This window comes from Macaca nemestrina, chromosome 7 (assembly GCF_043159975.1).
Source record: "Macaca nemestrina isolate mMacNem1 chromosome 7, mMacNem.hap1, whole genome shotgun sequence".
NCBI lineage: Eukaryota > Metazoa > Chordata > Mammalia > Primates > Cercopithecidae > Macaca > Macaca nemestrina.
In genome coordinates this window covers 135,514,115-135,533,193 of record NC_092131.1, presented here as the reverse complement: position 1 = coordinate 135,533,193, position 19,079 = coordinate 135,514,115, and the positions used below count along the sequence as shown (strand labels likewise).

The following is a 19,079-nucleotide window of genomic DNA, read 5'->3' as shown; positions in this document are numbered from 1 at the left end:
TTTTTTGAGACGGAGTCTCGCTCTGTCGCCCAGGCTGGAGTGCAGTGGCGCGATCTCCACTCACTGCAAGCTCTGCCTCCTGGGTTCACACCATTCTCCTGCCTCAGCCTCCTGAGTAGCTGGGACTACAGGTGCCCACCACCACTCCCAGCTAATTTTTGTATTTTTAGTAGAGACGGGGTTTAACCATGTTAGCCAGGATGGTCTCAATCTTCTGACCTCATGATCTGCCTGCCTCGGCCTCCCAAAGTGCTGGGATTACAGGATTGAGCCACTGTGCCTGGCCCTAATTTTTTTTTTTATCGTTAGTGGAGACGGGATTTCACCGTGTTGGCCAGGCTGGTCTCGAACTCCTGACCTCATGATCTGCCCACCTCAGCCTCCCAAAGTGCTGGGATTACAGGCGTGAGCCACTGTGCTAAGCTAATCTTTTTATTTTTCTTTCTTTTTTTTTTTTTTTGAGACGGAGTCTCGCTCTGTCGCCTAGGCTGGAGTGCAGTGGCCAGATCTCAGCTCACTGCAAGCTCCACCTCCCGGGTTTATGCCATTCTCCTGCCTCAGCCTCCCGTGTAGCTGGGACTACGGGCACCCGCCACCTCGCCGGTTTTTGTATTTTTTAGTAGAGACGGGGTTTCACGAGGTCAGGATGGTCTCGATCTCCTGACCTCGTGATCCGCCCATCTCGGCCTCCCAAAGTGCTGGGATTACAGGCTTGAGCCACCGTGCCCAGCCGCCAATCTTTTTATTTTTCTTACATTGACCTCTTGAGATACTAGGAGGCTTCTTCCTTTACATTGACCTTTTTTGAGATACTAGGTGGCGTCCTTATTCTGGAATTCTTTATTCACTTTGAACTTAACAGATATTGATCACATCTCTTGTGCCCTTGCCATGTCCTCCACTTCCTTCAAGCCTTCCTCCTCCTTCAGGAGAAGATGACACTGGAAATGACTGGGGTTGGTTTCCCATTCTCTTGGCCCATTTCCAGTGACTGCAGGTCAGTTTTTTCCCCCCATGGATTTGACTCTCAGGAAATAGTGAGATGTTCCTGCACAAGTCTCTAAATCAGAAAGTATCTCTGGAGTTATCGTGGGGAGCCTGAGACTGGGAGGGGAAAATGTTTCAAGGGCCAAGCACAGTGTCTGGCACCCGTTCGTTGGTATGTGTTGAGTTACTGGATGAGGGTGGCCGGGATGGGGAAGACCTGGTCAGGCTTGGGGCTTGGTGGGAGAGGGTTAGGCCTTGGAGCTTGCCATAGGACCTTTTGGCCCTGGGTGTACATAGACCCAGAGGGCAGCTGGAACAGTCAGTAGCGGTGGAGAGGCTCAGGTGATGCCGGAGCGTCTAGATGGACCATGTAGGAAGCAACTGTGGCCTGAAGACCAGAAGACCAGGCAGCCACGAGAGCCAGAGTGGCTTTCTGCTTCAGCTCTGGGCACTCTCAGCCCTTCCTTGTTCCTGAGCAGGTCCTCTAGCAGGAAAGGCCCTGCCCTGGCTTCCTCTGGATGGAAAGTTCTGACTGGGCTCTTGCTTCCCTTGGACCTTCTGCTTTGCCTCAGCTTCAGCATTTCAAAGGTGTTGTCAGGTAGAGAGAGCGCTGTTCGATCGCCACATCCCAGCTTCTGAAGGTCTTTGGTCCTCTCTGTCACAGTCTTTGCATGAGTTTTGTGTCATGAATATTATTTTCCCAACACTTTATTATTAAAATTTTCACAGGCCGGGCCTGGTGGCTCACGCCTGTAATCCCAGCGCTTTGGGAGGCTGAGGTGGGCGAATCACCTGAGTTCAGGAGTTCAAGACCAGCCTGGCCAATATGGTGAAACCCCATCTCTATTAAAAAACTACAAAAATGGCCAGGCGCGGTGGCTCACGCCTGTAATCACAGTACTTTAGGAGGCTAAGACGGCCAGATCACCTGAGGTCAGGAGTTCGAGACCAGCCTGACCAACATGGAGAAACCCCATCTCTACTAAAAATACAAAATTAGCCAGGTGTGGTGGCACGTGCCTGTAATCCCAGCTACTTGGGAGGCTGAGGCAGGAGAATCACTTGAACCTGGGAGGCGGAGGTTGTGGTGAGCTGAGATTGTGTCATTGCACTCCTGCCTGGGTGACAAGAGCGAAACTCTGTCTCAAAAAAAAAAAAAAAAATTTAAGCGTGCAGGAAAACTTGAAGGAAGTGTACAGTCGTAAACCCACCACCTAGATTCTACAACTTATATTTTGATATATTTGGTTTACCACATATCCATTGCTCTGATCAATTTTGGGGGATGTATGGGGTTTTGTTTTTGGTTTTTGTTTGCTTGCTTGTTTGTTTGTTTTTGAGGCAGGGTCTTCCGCTGTCGCCCATGCTGGAGTACAATGGCGTGATCTTGGCTCACTGCAACCTCTGCCTCCTGGACCCAAACGATCTTCCCCCCCTCAGCCTCCCGAGTAGCTGGGACTACAGGCACATGCCAACATGCCCGGCTCATTTTTGTATTTTTATTAGAAATGGAGTTTTACCATGTTGCCCGTGCTGGTCTTGAACTCTTGGGCTCAAGCAATCCGCCTGTCTTGGCCTCTCAAAGTGCTGGGATTAGAGATGTGAGCCACCACGCCTGGCCCTGGGAATGCGTTTTGCAGTAAATTTGTGTCATCAGCATTGGTTGAGCCCTGTCTTCTAAAGCACTCAGCCGGGGGCTGATCTTCCCTAGAAATGAGCCCTGTGTGTACTGCCCAGTCTGAATGTTGAGACCCAAGGAGGGAAATGAATGCTTCCCGATCAGAACAGGAATGCTTTTGTCTTTGGGGAAGGAGATTCCTGCTCAGGTGGTAGCTGAGCAAGCGGAGAACTAGGGACCCAGAGTTGATGGTTCTTGTGCAGGAATAAAAGCTTTTGAACTGTTATTTTTGTAAAGCATTTGTCTCTTCCATAGAAAACCTTCACAAAAGCACCATTGACTTACTTAATAACTGGCTTCTAAAAATAAGCACAATTTCAGCAGCTTAAGGCAAGGACTTGGTAACAGTGAATTAGAATTAGAAAGTTGTATGGTTAGTTGCAGGCAACCCTGGGGAAGCCTGACTGGCTTATGCCCCTTACATTTGGTAATTCCATTGTTCACATTATACTCTGCTTGTAGCTTCGTGGAGTTTGTTAAAGGGAAGAGAGCCAATGTTTCCTTTTTGTTTTAAAATTAACTAATTAATTAATTTTAGAGATAGGGTCTTGCTCTGTTGCCCAGGCTGGAGTGTAGTGGCATAATCATAGGTCACTGTAGCTCAAAGTTTTGGCTCAAGCAATCCTCCTGCCTTAGCCTCCCAAGTAGCAGCTAGGACAATGATGTGCATCACCATGCCAAGCTAATTTTTGTTTTTTGTAGAGATGGAGTCTCACTACTATGTGGCCCAGGCTGGTCTTGAACTCCTGGCCTCAAGCAGTCCTCCTGCCTCGGCCTCCCAAAGATTTGGGATTACAGGCGTGAGCCACTGCACCTGGTCTATTTTTTCCTTTTTGATAAAGATATTTCTCCTACCATCCCCCAGGGGAAGTACAAACCAAGACAGTTACCTGGGCTGCCCCCTGTCCTAGGCTGCATTTGGGGTCAGTTGAGAGGTAGTGCTGGCTGGGCACAGTGACTCACACCTGTAATCCCAGCACTTTAGGAGGCTGAGGCAGGAGAATTGCTTGAGCCCATGAGTTCGAGACCAGCCTGGGCAACAAAGTGAGACTCCCCATCTACAAAAATAAAAAAATTAAAAATACCTGGGTGGGGTGGCATGTACCTGTGGTCTCAACTACACGGGAGGCTGAGGCAGGAGGATCACTTCCTCCTCTGAGCACCGTTCTCTTCATTCAACTGTTTGTTCCGTGTCTTGTTTCAGAGGAGGATTTAAAGTACCTTACCTCTTACGAATATATTCTGTCTCCCTAAGCAGAGAGTGTGTTCTATCTTTATCTTATAGGTTTTTTTTTTTTTTAAAGTAGTTCTTACATTTTTTAAAAGTAGTTCTTACATTTACAGAGGCATTTGATAAATGATAGAGGATGATGATAACTGCTCAATATAGATGGGATACTTTAGAAAATCCCATCATTGTTTGAGTTTTCAGGAACTAGGTCTACCTCTGAGAGTAATTTTTTTTTTTTTTTTGAGACAGAGTCTTGCTCTGTTGCCCAGGCTGGAGTGCAGTGGCACGATCTCTGCTCACTGCAAGCTCCGCCTCCCAGGTTCATGCTGTTCTCCTGCCTCAGCCTGCTGAGTAGCTGGGACTACAGGCGCCCGCCACCACGCCTGGCCAATTTTTTGTATTTTTAGTAGAGACGGGGTTTCACTGTGTTAGTCAGGATGGTCTCGGTCTCCTGACCTCATGATCCGCCTGCCTCAGCCTCCCAAAGTGCTGGGATTACAGGCTTGAGCCACGGCGCCCGGCCTCTGAGGGTAATTTTAAGTTGAAAGTGGTGACTGGCTACACCTGAAGCCACAGGGGAACTTAACCTATTTCTGCCTTGATATATCAGGATCCTCTTAGCCAGGCATTTCTTCAAGATCGCAGGTTAAAATGTAGAACCCGGCTGGGCGTGGTGGCTCAAGCCTGTAATCCCAGCACTTTGGGAGGCCGAGGCGGGTGGATCACGAGGTCAGGAGATCGAGACCATCCTGGCTAACATGGTGAAACCCCGTCTCTACTAAAAAGACAAAAAACTAGCTGGGCGTGGTGGCGGGCGCCTGTAGTCCCAGCTACTCGGAGGCTGAGGCAGGAGAATGGTGTAAACCCGGGAGGCGGAGCTTGCAGTGAGCCGAGATCGCACCACTGCACTCCAGCCTGGGCGACGCAGCGAGACTCCGTCTCAAAAAAAAAAAAAAAAAATGTAGAACCCTGAATGGGAGCCCCTGGTGTGTGAGCCCTGCAGAGCCTGGCTTCATACCATACTTGTATCCTCTCTTGTACTCTCTTTCCACTGCCTCTGTCCGGCACCCTATTCGTGTCATCTCTTCTCCTTACCAGTCTCTCTGCCTCCAGAGTCTTGTCTGTCTCCCTGAGCTGTTGTGATTCTTATCTTTAAACACTCAGGTTGGATTCCTTTACTTCTGCCTCCATAAAGTCAAGTCCCAGTTCCTAGGTGGGGTTCTGGTCACAGCTGGCCATTTCCAGCTTGATCTGTCACTACATCTCTTCTTGCACCAACAGTGAAATGACCACATCATCCCAGGAGTACTCAGCAACTCTGCTTTGATCTAATGCGTCTGCTTTGATCTTATTGCAGTACTCTGTTCTTCTCTCCCTTTTCTCTTCCCCTTTTCCAGGTATAGAAATCATGCTCATCCTTTGAGTAATATTCAGCTCAAATGCCATCTTTTAAGAGAAGTCAGAATTACTTCTCCCTTCTTCTGCATGTCTGTATCACTTTCCTATGCCATTATGGTTTCATTGTTAATATTGCGAAAAACTCCCAGACTGTGTTTTTTCCTTTACTGTCACACCGCAACAATCAACACAGAATACTTCTGTGACCAAAAGTATGGAGGGATTTTCTCTACACTCTAAGCAGCAGATGCCAGCTGGGTGTCTTCCTGTTTAATTCTGACACTGTCTACCAGAAGATCATGTCAGATCCCATGGATTCAGGGCTCAGTCCCCAAGACTCCGCCACCACCAATTTCAAGTCTGGGCCTCCAAAATGTCCAACTGATTTAAGTTGGGACTCCCATGATCCTATCTATCTTTGGGTTCGATTAATTTGCTGGATGGGCACACAGAACTCAGGGAAACACTTAATTTTACTGGTTCATTATAAAGGACATTGTAAAGGATGCAGGTGAAGAGACACATGGGACAAGGTATGGGAGTGGGGTGCGAAGCCTCCATGCCTTCCCTGGGCTCACCACCCGCCAGGAACCTCCATTTGTTCACTTTTCCTGAACCCAGCCTTCTGGGTTTTTTTTTTTTTTTTTTTTTTTCTTTTTTTGAGACGAAGTCTCGCTCTGTCACCCAGGCTGGAGTGCAGTGGCCTAGGCTGGAGTGCAATGTTGCGATCTCTGCTCACTGCAAACTCTGCCTCCTGGGTTCACGCCATTCTCTTGCCTCAGCCTCCTGAGCAGCTGGGACTACAGGTGCCCGCCACCACGCTCGGCTAATTTTTTGTATTTTTATTAGAGACGGGGTTTTACCATTTTAGCCAGGATGGTCTCCATCTCCTGACTTTGTGATCCAACTGCCTCGGCCTCCCAAAGTGCTGGAATCACAGGCGTGAGCCACCGTGCCCTGCGGCGTTCTGGGTTTTTATGGCAGCTTCATGAGGTCAGCATTCCTTCCCCCAGCATATAGGGCAGGACCCTCTCGGGGAAGGCGTTGAGATCCACAGTTAAAAAGGTGGGAGGTAGATTAGAGTCCTGCTTTGGGGCTGGTGAAAAGAGGGCAGGAAAGATTCTGAGGCCTATTCCTGAGGCCTCACACACCCAAAGTTACAACAAAAGACTAAGGCATACCTGTAATCCCAGCACTTTGGGAGGCTGAGGTGGGAGGATCGCTTGAGCCCAGGATTTCAAAACCAGCCTGGGCAACATAGGGAGACCTCATCTCTATTAAAAAAAAAAAAAAAAAGAAAAGAAAAGAAAAAGATTTGAAAAATGAAAAATAAGACTGTAACAAGGGCACATGGGAGTTATGAACCAGGAACCGTAGATGAAAACTTTTATTTTTTTATATATATATATATATATATAAAAATAATACCACAGTTATATTTTATTGAAAGTTGCATATTTCCCCTGTTAGTAAATGTATTGAGGGCAGAAACCAGCTGTTTTTCATATATCTGACCCCCATAGAAGCTAACACAGTCTGTGGTACTTTGTAGGATTTGTGGAGTGAATTATTGCTTTCTATGACATTTTTCTTTGGATTGATAATTATGATTTATTAGCACAATACCAAATGTACCTTGTGACATACATGATAGTGATAAAATGGCCAGCATTTGTTGAGCACTTATTATGTGCTATATGTTGTTCTAAGTGCTTTATATCTATTAGCTGGTTTAATCCTTATATAGCCCTGTGATTATTATAATAGCCTAGTGATTATTATCCTCATTTTGCAGGTTGAGTTACTTAGTCAAGTTCCCCAGATAGTAAGCAATAGAGTTGGAATTCACATTTATAGTTTGCTTCTAGAGCCTGCACCCCAAACCACTATATTATATTGTTATTTCAGTGCAAATCAGGCCTTTTTGTGACTACTTAATTAGTAATTGAATGATATTCATGGGATTAGAGTTGTTATTTGACACCTCCCACAGTGGTTTGCATTCATACCATATTTGATGTCACCAATAAACCAATGGGTGCTTACTCTTAACCTTTTAGGAGGATTTGCCTGAGATTCACTTTCCTCATGAGGTTTAAAGATTCATTTTCTTCCCGAAACTTATCCCTTGAAAGAATAGTTGGAAACATTGTCACTAACTGGTCTGGTATTCTCATTCTTAGGATGGAGGTTCTCTGGATCAAGTCCTGAAGAAAGCTGGAAGAATTCCTGAACAAATTTTAGGAAAAGTTAGCATTGCTGTGAGTATGTTATGAAGGTTTTCTTCTCAGTTCCTCATTGATAAGTTAATGAGTTGGTAGGAAATGAACAAGAAAGGAAGATGGGAAGTCAATGAGGGGAAAGTTTATTTTAAAAAGTGGCATTTTCTCAGTAGACTCTTCCCTGTTTGGAGTCTATAGACACTGTTGTCTCTCTCGCATTAGAATGAGAAATGTGACTTCCTTTATATTAAAATCTGTGTGTCTTGAAAACCAGGGGCCAGGCACAGTGGCTTGCACCTGTAATCCCAGCACTTTGCGAGGCCGAGGTGGGAGGCCCAGGAGTTCAGCTCCAGCCTGGGCAACATGATGAGACCTACTTCTACAAAAAAATAAATAGCTGGGCGTGGTGGTGCACACGTGTAGTCCCAGCTACTTGGAAAGCTGAGGTGGGAGGATCACTTGAGACTCAGCTGCAGTGAGCCATAATCCATAATTGTGCCATTGCACTTCAGTCTGGGTGACAGAGCGAGACCCTGTCTGAAAACAAAACAACTCTATATACCATGTAAAAAGATGGTTGCTTGATAAGGCAGGTTAAGAAAATGAAACAAAAGAATAAAAAATAAGGGGCTGGGTGCGGTGGCTCGTGCCTGTAATCCCAGCACTTTGGGAAGTGGAGGCGGGCAGATCATCTGAGGTCGGGAGTTCGAGAACAGCCTGACCAAAATGGAGAAACCCCATCTCTACTAAAAATACAAAATTAGCTAGGCATGGTGGTGCATGCCTGTAATTCGAGCTACTCAGGAGGCTGAGGCAAGAGAATTGCTTGAACCCGGGATGGGGTGGTTGTGATAAGCCAAGATTGCACCATTGCACTCCAGCCTGGGCAACAAGAGTGAAACTGTCTCAAAAAAAAAAAAAAAAAAAAAAAAGGAGGGCAAATTTGTGATGATGATAAATGAAGTATTTTCCTAGAGTATTTTAAAATAGATTATTTTTCTAATCACCAGTATTTTGTCGTCTTTTACATTCCCGTTCCTCTAGGTAATAAAAGGCCTGACATATCTGAGGGAGAAGCACAAGATCATGCACAGAGGTAAGAAGTTATTTGCTAGTTGTTGTGCTTTGAATTTTAGATATAATCCAAAGGTTGTTGCTTCCTCTTTTTTGTACGTTTTGTTTTCATGTAAAAGCCTTTTAATAACATGTTAAATCTTTTATTAAAAGTCATTGTTTAGTTTGGTGGCTGGGGCAGCAATTCCTACCCTCTTTTTGGTCTTGCTACACCTATTGCCTGTAACTGTAATGGACATAGTCATAGTCACCCTGGAAGTCCAGCTAAGAGCCTCAGCCAGAACTTAGTTATCCAGTCTCCGGTGTCACTTTTCACTGGACTAGATTGTGCATATGCCCAAAGTCAGGACTGGCCAGCTGCATATGAGTTTTGCTATAAAAGAAACTGATTTATTGCTCGGTGCAGTGGCTCACGCCTATAATCCCAGCACTTTGGGAGACCCAGGCAGGCAGGTGGATCATGAGGTCAGGAGTTCGAAACCAACCTGACCAACATGGTGAAACCTTGTCGCTACTAAAAATACAAAAATTAGCCGCCAGCCATGGTGGCGAGCTCCTGTAATCCCAGCTACTCGGGAGGCTGACGCAGGAGAATTGCTTGAACCCAGGAGGTGGAGGTTGTGGTGAGCTGAGATTGCACTGCTGCACTCCAGCCTGGGTGACAGAGCAAGATGCCATCTCAAAACAACAACCGGAACAACAACAAAACACATTAAAAAAGAAATAAACTGATTTATTTTAATAAAGGTACACATAGACTTAACCATGTGAGCATACCATCTTAGGCATTTGTCCAAGATAAAAGATAACATATATCCACACAAATATTTAAAGAAGCTGTATTTCTTGTAGAAACAACTGAAATATCCTTCAACAGGCAAAGAGAGAAACAAATTGTTGTATATCTATACAATAGAATACTCTTCAACAATAAAAATGAACAGACTACTGATACACGTAATGTTGAATTTCAGGAACATTTATGCTGAGTGAAAGAAGCCAGACACAAAACAGCCCAAACTATTTCCATTTATATGAAATTACAGAGAGAATAACAACAAATCCATAGTGGCAGAAAGTAGATCAGTGGTTGCCTGAAGGGTCTAGGGAGAGATTAAAGGGGCATGAAGGAACTTTTTGGGGTGACACAAATGTTACATCTTTTTTTTTTTTTCCCCAGAGCACAAATCCACTTATATTTATTGACTTCTCATTAGTTTAAATCCTTGAGGGGGGCCGGGCGCGGTGGCTCACGCCTGTAATCCCAGCATTTTGGGAGGTTGAGGCGGGCGGATCACCTGAGGTCAGGAGTTCGAGACCAGCCTGGCCAACATGGCGAACCCTCGTCTCTACTAAAAGTACAGAAAATTAGCCGGGCGTGGTGGCAGGTGCTTGTAATCCCAGCTACTCAGGAGGCCGAGGGAGGAGAGGCTTGAACCCAGGAGGCGGAGGTTGCAGTGAGCCGAGATCGCGCCACTGCTCTCCATCCTGGGTGACAAGAGTGAGACTCTGTCTAAAAAAAAAAAAAATCCTTGAGGGGTACAACATCACTTGGATTCCTTACCAGGAAGAGAACTTCAGAATTTGGCACAAACTATGCCACTGGTTCTGTGGGCCCAAGTTACCTTTCTCCAGATTACTCTGGTGTTGTTTGGTTTGCCGCCAGGAGTTACTGTATTGTTCTTTGCTTTGTATTCGTAAGCGCATCTCTTGCCCAAATAGAATTGTGTTTCATCTCGGGCATAAACACTTTCAACTTTAGGAAGAACTGTCTGCTCCCTTTGGTTCCGGATACCCTGCTTATAGCCAGCAAAAATGGCCTTGCACCACAGCCTTCCACATATTTCCTTTTAGAAGTCCTATTCCCAGCAGACCTCCATAGGATCCAAGATGGTGGGAAGGGCAAATGTTACATCTTGACAATGGTGATGGATACATGGGTATATACATTCGTTGAAAGTCAACTGTCCACTAATGTGACTGCATTTTATAGTACATAAATTATACCTTGGTATAGTTGCTTTTTAAAAAGATGAAGCCAGAGAACAGGAAATTGGTAAACATAGTGCTGTCGTCCATGTCCCTTCTGCCGCAGCACTGTCAACAGTGACTGGTGTAGGGAGGAGAGCTGAAGAGGGGATGAGTGGACTAGGGTGGGCTGGTGGAACTGAATGGACAGCTTACAAACCCCATAGAGTAGGTGATACATCACAGGTGAGCAAGCTGAGCACTAAGTGGAGCCACCTTTGACATGGCTGACTCCTGGATGCATTTTTTTTTTAACGTCCCCCTTCTCTCCCCTAGTATTCTTTTTGTTAGTCTTACTTCTTCCAGATACTGAGCTTTCAGGTCAAGGTCACTTAATTATGACAGTGTTTGCAAGTGTTGGAGGGTGTTCTGATTCAGTAGGTCTGGGGTAGGGCACAGGGACCTGAAAATTTAAAAATAGGCAATTAGCTGGGCATAGTGGCTCATGCATATAGTCCCAGCACTTTGGGAGGCCGAGGCGGGTGGATCACTTGAGGTCAGGAGTTTGAAACAAGCCTGGCCAACATGGTGAAACCCTGTCTCTACTAAAAATACAAAAATTAGCTGGGCGTGGTGGCACATGCCTGTAATCCCAGCTACTCAGGTAGCTTAGGCAAGAGAATTGTTTGAACCTGAGGGGCAGAGGTTGCAGTAAGCTGAGATCATGCCATTGCACTCTAGCCTGGTCAACAGAGACTCTGTCTCCAAAAAAAAAAAAAAAAAGTTTAATTGTAAAAAAAATATATACATAAAGTTTACCATTTTCTCAAGTTTTCAGTGTATAGTTCAGAGGCTTTAAGTATATTCACATTGTTGTGCAGCCATCGCCACCATCCATCTCCAGAACTTTTTTCATCTTGCGGACCTCAAGCTCTGTATCTATTTAACAGCTCTCATCAGGTGTGGTGACTGACGCCTGTAATCCCAGCACTTTGGGAGGCCGAGGTGGGCAGATCATCCAAGGTCAGGAGTTCGAGACCAGACTGGCCAACATGGCGAAAACCCCGTCTTTACTAAAACTACAAAAATTAGCTAGGCGTGGTGACACACACCTGTAATCCCAGGTACTTGAGAGGACAGGCATGAGAATCCCTTGAACCTGGGAGGCAGAGGTTGCAGTGGGCTGAGATTGTGCCACTGCACTCCAGCCTGGGTGGCAGAGCAAGACTCCATCTCAAAAAAAAACAAAACAAAAAAAACCCCACTATTTCCCCCTTTCCCCATCCATTGGAAACCACCAATCTACCTTCTATCTCTATGAGTTTGACTACTCTAGGTACCTCATATGAGTGGAATTATGCAGTATTTGTCCTTTAGGTACTGTCTTTAGTTAGAATAATGTCTTCATGGTTCATCCATGTTATATGATGTGCTAGACGCTGGTTCTTAAGTTAAGTGCTAGTTCTTATGCTGTGGTCCATAGCCACACTTTGGGAAACAGTGCATTGGGGGTAGAATGAGTAGCTAGGTGGGCTGTCTAGAAAGAGGAGTAATGGCAGCTTGTCCCTAGTGGGATTTGTGGGGAGGAAAGAAATAGAAAATGAAGCACAAAGAAGAAAGTTGTACAAGTGTTCCCTTTCATTCCAGGGAAAATTTCTCAAAATATTGAAAAATTTCTGTCCGTGATAGACTTGTAGTTGGAATTTGCATGACCAGCTTACAGCTTGTACATATGGTTCAGTTTTGTGCATCTATTAATTTCAACCTGGGGCCGTCAAACTGCATTGTTAAGAACTACAGACTATTGGCTGGGCGCGGTGGTTCACACCTGTAATCCCAGTATTTTGGGAAGCCGAGGCGGGTGGATTACCTGAGTTTGGGAGTTGTAGACCAACGTGACCAACATGGAGAAACCCCATCTCTACTAAAAATACAAAAAATTAGCCGGGTGTGTTGGTGCATGCCTGTAATCCCAGCTATGTGGGAAGCTGAGACAGGAAAATCGATTGAATCTGGGAGGCAGAGGTTGCGGTGAACCGAGATTGCGCCATTGCACTCCAGCCTGGGCAACAAGAGCGAAACTCTGTCTAAAAAAAAAACAAAACTAGCCACTATTCTGACAAGAGCCGAGGAAACTCAGAGCTAACATTTAAAAAGAAAACTAGACTTCCTCTTCTGAAATTATTAGGAGTTACTGGTGAAGGACTTGCCCTCTCACCATAAACAGCTATAAAACTGAAAAACATACATGTGAAACAGTTGTAATCAGACTCTGAACAACAGATAAGGTAGGACTGTGATCAGTGAGAGATAAGAAACAGAAGCAGTAATCCCTATGATTGCTTCAGCTTTTTGCCTGGAAGTACTTCTTAAATCCCACCCCCATCCCCCTTTTTTGAGACAGGAACTTGCTCTGTTACTTTGGCTGGAGTACAGTGGCTCGATCTCAGCTCATTGCAGCCTTGAACTCCCAGGCTCAAGCAATCCTGCCACCTCAGCCTCCCAAGTAGCTGGGACTACAGATGTGCATCACCACGTCTGGATAATTTTTAGATTTTTTGTGGAGTAGGGATCTGGCTCTGTTGCCCAGGCTGGTCTCAAATTCCTGGACTCAGGTAGTCCTCCTGCCTCAGCCTCCCAAAGTGCTGGGATTACGGGTATAAGCCACTGCATCTGGCGTATAAATCCCCTCGAGTCTGTTGGCGAATACTGATCTGCACATGTGCAGGGTGAAAGTCCATCAGACCGGACAGAAAATTACCAAGGAGCTATATGTTGAACAATTCCCGGAGTTTACACGGGCTGTGAGAAGTTCAAGTTCCAACCATTCAGAATGGAAAGCCATAATTGAACATAAATGAAACGCAATAGAGACCCCAGAAAAGTCACCTTAGTTACCAGGTTAAACTGGCTCCAGGGAAAAGTTTTTAAAAGCTGTCCAATAAAACAAGTCTCTGAAAGGTCACCTGGTCTACAAGTTACTTAACAACATGGCAAAACAAAGTTTAACACTCGAAGACAACAGAATCCAAACACTCAAATTCAGTGTCCAGCATCTAATAAAAACAATTACCAGACTGGCAAAGAGGCAGGAAAAGCCAAGCCATACCAAAAGAAAAATCAATCAGTAGGAAGAGATCCAGAAATGAAAGAGATAATGGAATTAGCAGAAAATGACTTTAAGAGATATGAGGCCAGGCGTGGTGGACCAGCCTGGGCAGCATAGTGAAACCCTATCTGTACTTGAAAAAAAAAAAAAAAAGAAAAAAAACAGAAGAGATGTTATAAATATATGCGCAAGTATTTAAAGGGAAAGATGAGTATATAGGCAGAGAAATGGAGGATAAAAAGAACCGTGAAATTTCTTTCTTTTTTTTTTCTTTTTGAGACGGAGTCTCGCTCTGTCGCCCAGGCTGGAGTGCAGTGGCATGATCTCGGCTCACTGAAAGCTCCGCCTCCCAGGTTCAGGCCATTCTCCAGCCTCAGCTTCCCGTGTAGCTGGGACTACAGGCACCCGCCACCACGCCCGGCTAATTTTTTTGTATTTTTATTTTTAGTAGAGAGGGGGTTTCACCATGTTAGCCAGGATGGTCTGGATCTCCTGACCTCGTGACCCACCTGCCTTGGCCTCCCGAAGTGCTGGGATTACAGGCGTGAGCCACCGTGCCTGGCCAGAACCGTGAAATTTCTATGGATGAAAATTTCAGTATCTGAAGTGAAAAATTGATTTTCTTGTGCAGATTAGTCCCTACATAAGAAAGGACCAGTTAACCTGAAGATGCTCTAATAGAGCTATAGAAACTGAAGCACAAAGAGGAAAAGACTAGAAAGAGATAAAGAGCAGAACCTCAGAGACCTGTGGGACAAGATTCAAGTAGTCTAAGTTACATGTAATTGGAGTCTGGGGGAAAGGGCAAGAAAAGAATGAGACCTATGGGCCAATTTCAGAGGCAGGTAAGACAATGTCATGCTGATGAACATACAAGTAACTGGAGTCTCAGGAAAGGAGGGGCTGTGCTGGCAGTAAACAACTGGGAATTGATGTGAGAAAAAAACACTGTTTACCATAATATCAAAAAATAGGAAATACTGGCCGGGCGCGGTGGCTCACGCCTGTAATCCCAGCACTTTGGGAGGCCGAGACGGGCGGATCACGAGGTCAGGAGATCGAGACCATCCTGGCCAACACGGTGAAACCCCGTCTCTACTAAAAAATACAAAAAACTAGTTGGGCGAGGTGGTGGGTGCCTGTAGTCCCAGCTACTCGGGAGGCTGAGGCAGGAGAATGGCGTGAACCCGGGAGGCGGAGCTTGCAGTGAGCTGAGATCCAGCCACCACACTCCAGCCTGGGTGACAGAGCGAGACTCCGTCTCAAAAAAAAAAAAAAAAAAGGAAATACTGAGGGACACATTTGACAAAAGATATCAAAACCTTAATACCAGAAACCACAAAACATTCCTAAGAAGATTTAAAGAAGACCTAAATAAATTAAAGAAGGCCTAAATAAATGGAGAATTTAAAGAAGACATGAATAAATATGTTATTGATAAGAAGACTCGTGTTGTTAAGGTAACAGTTTTGCTTTAAGTGCTAACCCTATGATTGCTATGTAGGCAATTGATATATTAATTGATCTGTAGATTTAAAGCCATCATATTGAAAATCCCAGCAGCCTTTTTTGTCAAATTAACAAATTATATCTAAAATTTACATGAAAATGCAAAGGACCTGGAATAGCTAAGACAACATTGAGAAAAGAAAAAGCTGGGGACTTAGACTACCTGATTTTAAGATTTATTATAGCTAGGTGTGGTGGTGCACACCTGCAGTCACAGCTCCTTGGGAGGTTGAGGCAGTAGGATCACTTGAGCCCAGGAGTTCTGGGCTGTAGTGTGTTAATGCCAGTTGGGTGTTTGCACTAAGTTCAGCATCAATGTGGTGACCTCCCATGAACAGAAGACTAACAGGTTACCTAGGGAAGGGTGAACTGACCCAGGTTGGAAGTGGAACAGGTCAAAACTCCAGTGCTGATTAGTAGTGGAATCACACCTATGAATAGCCACTGCTCTCTAGTCTGGGTAGCATAAGGAGACCCTGTCTCTTTAAAAAAAGGAAAAAAAAATTATTATAAAGCTATAGTTATAGAGTGTTGTATTGGTGTAAAGACAAACATAATAAGTCAGTAGAACAGAATGAAGAGTCCAGAATTAGACACATACCTATATAGTCAATTGATTTTTGGCAGATGAAATTCCAAGGTAGTTCAATAGGGGAAGGATAATCTTTTTAACACATGATGCTGGAACAATTAGGTATGCATATGCACAAAGATGAACCTTGACCATTACCTATTACCACATACCATATTCAAAAGTTAACTCACTGTAGATCATAGGTCTAACTGTAAGAGTTAAGGCTATAAAAACTTCTAGAGGAAAGCACTGGAGACTATCTTAGTGACCCATGTTTTGGCAGTTTTTAAATGGGAGAAGGCATGCCCTAGGTAGAAAAATCAATCAATTGAGAATTTTATCTATACCTAAAATATTTGATTCTCAAAAGATACTGACAGGGCTGATGTGTGGTGGCTCATACCTATAGTCCCAGCACTTTGGAAGGCTAAGGCAGAAGGGTTGCTTGGTCTATATAACAAGACATCATCTCTACTAAAAAAAGAAAAATTTAGCTGGGCCTGATGGTGTGCGCCTATGGTCCCAGCTACTTGGGAGGCTGAGGCAGGAGGATTGCTTGAGCCCAGGAGTTTGAGGCTGCAGTGAGCCATAATCTTTCACTCCAGCCTGGAGGACAGAGCAAGACCTTGTCTGGTGGGGGTGGGGAGTGGTGGAAAGACACTGACAGAAATGGAAAGACAAGCCACAGACCAAGAGATGATATTGGCAAAACATATATCTGACAAAGAACTTTATCTAGAATATTTGATGAAGACCTCTTATAACTTAGTAAAAAGAAACAACTCAATACAAATAGGTAAAAGATTTGAACAGACACTTTACTAGAGAACTTTAATAAAGATACTTTACACTGCTGGTAGGAATGTAAAATGGTATAATCATGTTGGAAAACAGTTTATCAGTTTCAAAGATGTTAAGCATTTACTGAATATACATTTAGCTATTTCACTCCTAGAATTTACTGTAAAGAAATGAAGGAATATGCCCATTCAGATACTTGTACATACACGTACATAGTAGTTTTATTTGTAATAGCCAAAAGATATCCATTAACAATTGAATGGATAAATAAATTATGGTATTTCCATACTATGGCATACTACTTAGCAGTAGAAAGAAGAAACCATTGATACATGCAACAAGACCTGGATGAATCTAAAGAGAATTATGCTGAATGAGAGAAGTAAGACAAAAGAGGATACACATGATTCCATTTATGTAAAATTCTAGAAACTACAAACTTATCTTTAGGGACAAAATGCAAATCGGTGGTTGCCCAGGTACTGAGGGCAGGAGAGAAAGGAAACAATTACAAAGGAACAAGAGGAAGCTTTTGGGTGTGATGGACATGTTTATTATCTTGATTGTGGTGATGGTTTTACACACACACACATTAAATGGTACGTTTTAAGTGTATGTAGTTTATTATATGAAAACTACATATCAGTAAAGCTGTAAAATAAGTTGCTGAACACCAGTAATAAATTCTTAAAAACATTCAGAGAGAGGACAACCATTTTGGAAAACAGGTATTAAAATTTGTTTTAAAATTACACCACCATCAACTGCACTTGTTGGTATTTACCTAAGATAAATGAAAACATTAGCTCGTACAAGGACTTGTTACACAAATGTTCATAGCAGCTTTGTTTATAATTGCCCCAAATTAGAAGCAACAAAAATATTGATTACCAGATGAGTGGATATATACTGATATATTCAAACAATGGAGTACAACTCAACAATAAAAACAAACTATTGATACATATAACTTCAGTGAATCTCAGAAACATACTAAGGGAAAGAAGCCCTGTACAGAAGAGTACATACTGTGAGAGCCTGCTAATACGAAATTTTAGAACAGACAATCCACAGTAACATATGGCAGATCAGTGACTGCCTGAGGGTCTAGAGGTGGGGATAGTTTAACATCAGAGTGCGTAAGGGAACTTTTCTGGAGTAATAGAAATACTAAATCTTGTTTGTGGTAATAGGTTCACAGGTGTAAACATTTTTGAAAATGCATGAAAGTATACACTTAAAATGCTAACTGTAGGCTGGGTATGGCTGTTCACACCTGTAATCCCAGCACTTTCGGAGGCCAAGGTTGGTGGATCACCTGAGGTCATGAGTTCGAGACCAGCCTGGCCAACATGGTGAAATCCCCATCTACTAAAAATACAAAAATTAAGCTGGGCGTGGTGGTGGGTGCCTATAATCCCAGCTACTTGGGAGGCTGAGTCAGGAGAATTGCTTGAACCCGGGAGGCAGAGGTTGCAGTGAGCCGAGATTGCGCTATGTCCGGCCTGGGCAACAAGAGCGAAACTCTGTCTCCAAAAGAAAAAAAAGAGTGCTAAATATAGAAAGCCACCTGCTTTCTAAGTGTATTGGCTGCCATCTTGTCCTCTTTTTACTGACAAGAAAGCATCAATAAGAAGTAGTCATTGGTTTGAGGGGGAAACAGTTTTTCCAGCAGTTTAGTCCTTAATCTGTGGCTTTTTAAGACCTCTGAGTTCCATGTTAGAATATTTTAATGTATTAGTTTCTTTTTTTTTTCTTTTTCTTTTTCTTTTTTTTCTGAGACGGAGTTTTTGCTCTGTTTCACCCAGGCTGAAGTGCAGTGGCGCGATCTTGGCTCACTGCAAACTTCACTTCCCAGGTTCATGCCATTTTCCTGCCTCAGCCTCCGAAGTAGCTGGGACTACAGGTGCCCACCACCACACCCAGGTAATTTTTTTTTTTTTGAGACGGAGTCTCGCTCTGTCGCCCAGGCTGGAGTGCAGTGGCCGGATCTCAGCTCACTGCAGGCTCCGCCTCCTGGGTTCACGCCATTCTCCTGCCTCAGCCTCCCGAGTAACTGGGACTACAGGCGCCCGCCACCTCGCCTGGCTAGTTTTTTGTATTTTTTAGTAGAGACGGGGTTTCACCGTGTTAGCCAGGATGGTCTCGATCACCTGACCTCGTGATCCGCCCACCTCGGCCTCCCAAAGTGCTGGGATTACAGGCGTGAGCCACCGCGCCCGGCCTAATGTATTAGTTTCTAGGAAATAGGAGTAGCTGAAAGGAGAGGAGAAACGAACATTAAGCACGGAGTTATGTTCTAGGCTGCAGTTGACATATGCAGTCTACCACTGTGGAAGGACGAGTGAGGTCAGTGTTGTAGGAGCATCTGGTGGAGTAAAGGCATCCCATCCTCTGTGAAATGGAGTCTGTGTGCCTACTCAGAGGTTGCTGTGAGGATTAAGAAATTACATATGGAAAGCAACTGGCAAAGTGTTTTGCATATACAAAGCTCTAACAAATGCTAATTGCCTTCCCTGTTTCTTTAT

At 44.3% G+C, this 19,079-nt stretch overlaps 1 protein-coding gene and 1 pseudogene across 1 annotated transcript in view; one reads left to right on the top strand and one right to left on the bottom strand.

The window, feature by feature from the left end:
* Positions 1–19,079, top strand: part of LOC105488275 (mitogen-activated protein kinase kinase 1) — a 110,783-nt gene that overhangs the window by 53,977 nt on the left and 37,727 nt on the right. The window contains exons 4-5 of the mRNA XM_071101163.1: positions 7,478–7,555; positions 8,561–8,612. Coding sequence (XP_070957264.1) covers positions 7,478–7,555; positions 8,561–8,612 — 130 coding nt within the window. The remainder of the gene's footprint in view (positions 1–7,477; positions 7,556–8,560; positions 8,613–19,079) is intronic.
* Positions 9,674–10,669, bottom strand: LOC112428682 (large ribosomal subunit protein eL33-like; annotated as a pseudogene).